The following is a 6,935-nucleotide window of genomic DNA, read 5'->3' on the forward strand; positions in this document are numbered from 1 at the left end:
CGATCCTGCCAGGATTCGAACCTGGAATCTTCTGATCCGTAGTCAGACGCGTTATCCGTTGCGCCACAGGACCGACTTTGTGCTTTTATTTTTTGTCTATTGATATGGAATAATTACTTTGTGAACTGCAATTAAAACATTATTATATATTAACACTTTCTTCTCCATTATATTCATCTATATTAACATGTTTATTGAATTTATACTTTCTTTGTAATCTCGTTGAAATTCATGGGTCCTATCTAGATTCATTTTCTTTGATAAATGGCCGCATGTTTTATGCGAAAACTGTTGTCTGTCGTCTGTGATTTTCACCACAGTTTCAATTCCACTAAAGCTGTTGAAATTGTGGTCGATAATTGCTGGGAAAATCACGTATATGTATGTGACAGTAGTCGTCAAAGTGTTAAAATTTTGATATTGAATTATGTAATAATCTACTGTGAGATAAATGTAATTTCCGATATTTGTGATTTTAATATTGATTAAAATCACTTCTCGATAATGGATCCCGATATACGTAGATAGTTTTATATTGTCAGAGATAATTCGATCGTAAGCAACGATAAGATACAGCAACAATGCCGTTAAATCAGAACGAGACGTCGGATCGATAACAAAACAAAATCGGATAACATAACATAATATGAGATTCTAGAGACCAAAATAAGACGTAAATCAAGAATACCAATTTGTTGATTGAGGCTTCGTTAACAAGTTATTAACGTTTAAAGTTCCGCCTGTAGAACGGCGATCTGCGTGCATGCGATAGTGGTTCTCACTCAGCATAAGAAACTCTACTTACTGACGTATCGACAGCCTCACAGTTTTCTGAGTGAGAACCACTCTCACGCGTATGCAGCTGTTCACAGATTGCCGCTCTACAGGCGGAACTTTAAATGTTAATAACTTTTTAACGAAGCCTCAATCAACAAATTAGTATTCTTGATATTCGTCTTATTTTGGCCTCTAGAATCTCCCATTAAAATTTTTCCTAGGGGTGGCCGAACACCCTGTATCTATACAAAGAAATTATAAGTACAATATTGCGAGAAACTATAAAGAATATTTATTATCTTGTAACAGAATAGGAAACCCAACAGAATATATGACAAAAGGTGTCTAAGATTGGTTGGAATCGCAGTAATTTTTAGTTCTGGATTGGTCCAGATCTAAATTCCATAGAAAATCTATTTGTAATATTGAAAAAGCAGTTGCAAGATGCATATTATTCCCTACTGTTTATATTACATTAGTTATGAGAACTAGTTTAAGAACAATGGTATTTAATTCTGGAAAGTTATGCAAAAATCTAATTCAAAGTATACCAAAAGAAATCGCAGCTGCTATAATTGTTAAAAGCTGATGGACAAAATATTAAATTTATTCCAAATTGTTATTTACGATTATGATTTGCAATGGTGCAATGTTGAGTCACAAATAAAATCTCATAATCAGTTAATTAATAAGTGCAAAAAACAAATATACACTTTTTAAAGCAGAATGCGAGTAGAATAATGTGTGTAATTCGTTTTTGTCAATCTTTAGTTATTTTGCAAATAAATTACTAGAAAAGTATTTATTTAATTTAATTTTACTCTTCGCTGTCTGTGGCATTCAAATGCAGTCGCTAAGGAATAACTTAAATTTAAATCATGCGCGTTTAAATTTTTTCAGGAGTCTATCGAAAATCTTTAGAAATGCGAAAGAAAGTTTGTATCGGGTAAGAGTTTACATAGTCGAGCGTTAAACATATATTTGGTGGTTTGTTTTCGCAAATTTATGTAACATTTTGCAGGAGAAGACTGGATATTTCGATCGCGCATGCGTATCGAACAGGGAGACCCGAACCGACGGTTGCCGAATTGGCTCGACCGCGCACGAACGAGCCGTGCTCCCCGTGATTCCGGTGTCGACGCGCCGGTTAAGCGACAGGAAAGTGGGGTTAGTTTCTGGTAGAGGGACGAGAGAGACGGGTTTTCTTGGTGTCGTGAGTGGGGATAGGATCTCGGTGTGCAGCAGACGCAAACTTGTAGTTCTTCGTCCTCGACCAAGCTGTGTACGAGCAGAGAGAGAGCGAGACAAAGAGGACAAACAGAAAACGAACAACTCGTGGAACGGTATGTCCTCGCGTGCTCGTGTCGTACAACGTATCTGAACGCAGCCATTACGACAGAATCGCGCTCAGTGACGCTTTGCCTCAGTAGACCCGTTCTCGCGCGCGTAGTGATCGCGGAACGATCAGAACGGGATACACACGTGTTCCCGAAAATTCGGAGTAGATATCCGAGTGCACGGAAAAGTCTTTAGTGAAAGGAAGAGACAGTAACGAGAAGAGGACTGTACCGATTACCGTGTTGAAGAATTTTCGAAGCGGTTTATTTGTTCCGCGCCTCATTCGAAGAACGAGAAACGTTTGTTAACGCGCGGCGTTTCGTCGCGTGAACGTTGTCGATCCCAGGAGTTCCGTTCGATAGTCAAACGCTTGGAATCGTTATTTCCCGAATAACACTGTCCAAGAAATAAAATAGATCAACGATGTTCGACGTATTCGGTTCAGTGAAGGGACTGCTGAAGCTCGATGCGGTGTGCATCGACAACAGCGTGTTCCGGCTGCACTACAAAGCAACGGTGATCATATTAATTGCCTTTTCATTATTGGTCACGTCTAGACAGTACATTGGAGACCCGATAGACTGTATCGTAGACGAGATACCGCTTCACGTGATGGACACGTACTGCTGGATCTATTCGACGTTCACGATCCCCGATCGTACCGGTATCGTCGGCAAGGACCTGGTGCAACCTGGTGTAGCGTCTCACGTCGAAGGCGAGGACGAGATCAAATACCATAAATATTACCAGTGGGTGTGCTTCACGCTATTCTTTCAGGCAATATTGTTCTACGTGCCGCGATACCTGTGGAAGACCTGGGAGGGCGGCAGAATAAAGATGCTGGTGTTGGACCTGAACTGCCCGGTGATCAGCGAGGATTGCAAGAGCGAGAGGAGGAAACTTTTGGTCGAATACTTCACGATCAATTTGCACACGCAAAACTTTTACGCGTACCGGTTCTTCCTCTGCGAGGTGTTGAATTTCATCAACGTGGTCGGTCAGATCTATTTCATGGATTTCTTTTTGGACGGCGAGTTCACCACTTACGGATCGGACGTGGTGAAGTTCACGGAAATGGAACCGGAGGAGAGGATCGACCCGATGTCCAGAGTATTTCCAAAGGTCACGAAATGCACGTTCCACAAATATGGTGCGTCCGGCACGGTGCAGAAGTTCGACGGACTATGCGTGTTGCCGTTGAACATCGTCAACGAGAAGATTTACGTGTTCCTTTGGTTCTGGTTTATCATTTTGTCGGTGTTGAGCGGCTTGACTGTGGTTTACCGTTGCGCGGTCATCGCTGGCCCGAAGCTTCGTATGGTGCTGTTGCGCGCTCGATCGCGCCTCTCGCCTCAAGAGTACATCCACACGATCGCCGAGAAGTGTCAGATCGGTGATTGGTTCATTCTTTATCAACTCGGGAAGAACATAGACCCGTTGATGTACAAGCAGTTCGTCTCGGACCTGGCCACATCATTACAGGGCAAAGCGTCCGTTTAGTTCCGATTGTTTTTCTTTTTTTTTTTTTTTACTTTTTCTGCTTGTTTTTTTCGATCCTTAGTTTCATTAGCTGAACGGAATACGCATGCCGCGTAGCTCGAGAGGTTGGTTTAACCCTTTGCACACGAACCTTAAGGAAACTCAGAAAAGTATATTTAATCCGTAGGCAAATTTCTCCGAGCTTTTATTTTTATTTGTCGTTCGTATACCAAATTAGAGATAAGTATAGAATTTGTTCAAGTTCTAGAATAATCGAAAAATAGGGAAATATGGATGGATACCGCGTTTTAAAAGAATATCATTTGCTCGCGAAGGGTTAAGTATCGCATTATCGAATAAATTTTGTTTTAGTTAACGAAGTATCGCCCATCTATTAATAAAATTAATTTCTGTTCGTAGCGTTGGGTTTGTAACGTCTGATGTTCGAAGCGACAAAAATACGTTGTCTAGTAATATAGTAGACCGCCGTCCGCAAAGGGTTAATATATCGCTTCAGATACACGTATTTCATATATTTTTTGAAAATTTTTCATCGTCCACGGAGCGTTGAACGAAACCGCCTCTCAATCGTAGACGATTTAATCGATGAAGCTGTAGAAAGGCATCGAGCGAACCTAATCCATTCCCTTTCATGTTTCGCCAACTTAGGCAAGACACGTATCTAACAATGGAGATCATTCTGGTATTCGAACGTTCTCCTTCCCCCGTCTTGCAATTTTCTCGACTCGTCTCGCTTTAAGTTTGTCCGTAGATCCTTTTTTCTTTCATTTCGTATACACGTTATTATTTTGTTCTTGACTGAGTCAGTTCTATATGGTATTTGGGAGGAACGACAGTGCCAGAAATGCGTCAGGATTTATTTCGAGACGTTCGACGAAATAAAGAGACAAACGAACAGCCGTGAAATTGCCGATATTGATTTTTGTAACCCCGCTCAGTGGACCATTTGTACGCCAAACGCGGCAGAAAACATATTACTTAGATATTATACACATTTATCTCTAATCTTTCATATTCTCGCACTATTTCATCGATACAATTTTTGTTACGTTTTAATTTTCACTTGTTGTAAAATACCAAATCTTGCGATTCATTTATCATAAACACGGGTAGATAACAATATCGGATTATAGAAAAATTAGATGTTTACCTTTTGCAAATATTTTACGAATCATTATGCAATAGAATATTTTTACATTTTATTGTATATATTGTATGGTAATTTGTAAAATATTTGCAAAAGGTAAACATCTAATTTTTCTATAATCCGATACTGTTGTCTAGAATACTATGAATATATCTATGTATATATTTAGGCATAGATGGAGACATTATGGAAATTTGAAGGTCAACTTCCTTTTTTTTAAGCGAAATACTATATTTTTAATATCAATATGGGAGGAAGTCGAATGCCCAGTATAAAAGACCTTTATTAACCCAAAATATACTTCACGTAATATCGAAATGGAGACTCAATGTTATTACAGATTGATTGTTAGTAACGTTGAATCTCCAACTTAATTTGCACGAGGTAAACAAAGCGAAATTACTCTCTAATGGTTTTGGATTAATAAATGTCGCAATCATGCTTTGTCCCTCGGTATTCGACATTCTTCCATATTTTGGTATACAAAGTTTAGCGTTCCATTTAAGAGATCTAAATTCACTTTCGAATATTCGAAATGCCGCCATTTATTCAAAAAATACACACAATACATAATGTGCATCTTCAAATCATGCAACCTTCGGGTAAAAAGTAGAAATTATTTTAAGTATACACATTTCGTAAACCATTTTGTATGTGTATATGTATGTATAGTACAATATATACATATATATACATATATGTATATGTATGAGTAATATATTCAGTAGCAGACAATTAAAAAAAGTTTCAAACAAAAGTCTCAAACAAAATTAAGATGATTAAACTCTGCACTCGTCTTAAAATTGAAAATAAAAATGGAATATATTCTATAAAGTATAACTCGGAAAGATTCAGTGGTACCAGAGTCTAACTTAGTACTTAGTATTTCATTCCATTGTTTTCCATTTAATTTAAAAAAAAAGGAGAAGTTGCAAAAGATGATTTTAGTTTTCAATAATAATTCGAGAATGGCTAATTCTGACGCGTTAAAAATCAACGAATGCTGAAGAAACTAATTTTGGTTAATAGACTGTCGGATTAAATAGTGTGAGTTTAGTTTATTAACGTGGAAACTTGTGTGAAATGACTGTCCGCGTTTGGCAGGCAATAAAAAGTTCGATTGTTTTGTAACGATCGATATGTCTCTCGATAAATCTGAAGACATCGACGGCAGCAACGATGGGGAGCAATCTGTGAAAGTAGTATTAAATTCCTCTGAAAATTTTGGAGGCCATTGTAGACTCTGGTCGTGTGATAAAACGGAGAACGACGTTCGTTTTCTTTTCCCGTTCTGCAAAACATTCAGTTTCTCTTCTCGTTACCGCCTAATGACTTTCAATTGCTTTGCTCGCGGATAACGCACGCGAAAGGGTCCAAAGTCGTGCAATACGTCCATTACGAAGGTTTGCTTAAATGCAATACTTCGTACTAGATTTCAAGGAGGTATTCTACCGTAAAATGTGCATTTTTAAGTCTCTTTCGATAATTTTTTTTTTTGGCAAAGACCTGCACAACTTCTTTCTCGAAATTCATAATTTAGTCATAATTTAATAGTTCTGCCCTCTGCAACAGAAACAGCTGGTATAAATGTTTAAGAAGTACATAATCCGCCAAGGAGAAAGTAATTTATTAATTGTAAATTACACCATATCACAATTTCACAATAAAATAAAGTTCCAACATTAGTAACGTACGTCTTGTTTCTAGGGAATTATTCGATTGGTTATTCTGCATATTTTAAAATGCAGTGGAAAAAAAAAACGTCTTCGGCCAGTCAAAACAAAAAATGAAAAAAAAATTCTTAATTGAGACGAATTTGACTATAGTAGATACTAAAATATGGCAGCACTTTGAAGTTTAATTAAAATAAAATATTAAATTGATTGTAGTATGATGAATGAATTTTTTTTAATATAATGGCCAGTTGAAAAAGTATAGTTTTGAGAGAAAAAGGAACAAAGAATACCCCGGGAACACTAGATTTATGGAACCCGTCGATTTGACGCCATATTTACGGTTCTAGTAAACATTATTCGTTAACAATTTATGTTGGATTTATAAAAGGGAAAAAAATGTAAATTGTAATAAGACTGGTTTCGCTAAAAATATGTGCAATCGATGTCCGTAAACCTAGTTTTAAAATAGTCCCTAGAATCGAACGTGTCGTTCTCCC

General features: G+C 37.6%; 1 protein-coding gene and 1 non-coding gene across 2 annotated transcripts; one reads left to right on the top strand and one right to left on the bottom strand.

Annotated features, from left to right (window-relative positions):
* Trnar-acg (transfer RNA arginine (anticodon ACG)) lies at positions 1–73 on the bottom strand. Its single transcript has one exon. It is a non-coding gene; the product is annotated as a tRNA-Arg (tRNA).
* Positions 74–2,020: 1,947 nt separating this feature from the next.
* Inx2 (innexin 2) lies at positions 2,021–6,505 on the top strand. Its single transcript, XM_076779548.1, has 2 exons — positions 2,021–4,072; positions 4,112–6,505. The coding sequence occupies exon 1, from the start codon at positions 2,539–2,541 to the stop codon at positions 3,613–3,615; it is 1,077 nt and encodes a 358-aa protein (XP_076635663.1). The 5' UTR covers positions 2,021–2,538; the 3' UTR covers positions 3,616–4,072; positions 4,112–6,505.
* Positions 6,506–6,935: the final 430 nt, after the last annotated feature.

The sequence above is a fragment of the Colletes latitarsis genome, chromosome 2, assembly GCF_051014445.1.
Source record: "Colletes latitarsis isolate SP2378_abdomen chromosome 2, iyColLati1, whole genome shotgun sequence".
In the NCBI taxonomy this organism is placed as follows: domain Eukaryota; kingdom Metazoa; phylum Arthropoda; class Insecta; order Hymenoptera; family Colletidae; genus Colletes; species Colletes latitarsis.

Coding starts and splice junctions, on each gene's coding strand:
- Inx2 (XM_076779548.1), top strand. CDS start 2,539: ATGTTCGACGTATTCGGTTCAGTGAAGGGACTGCTGAAGCTCGATGCG.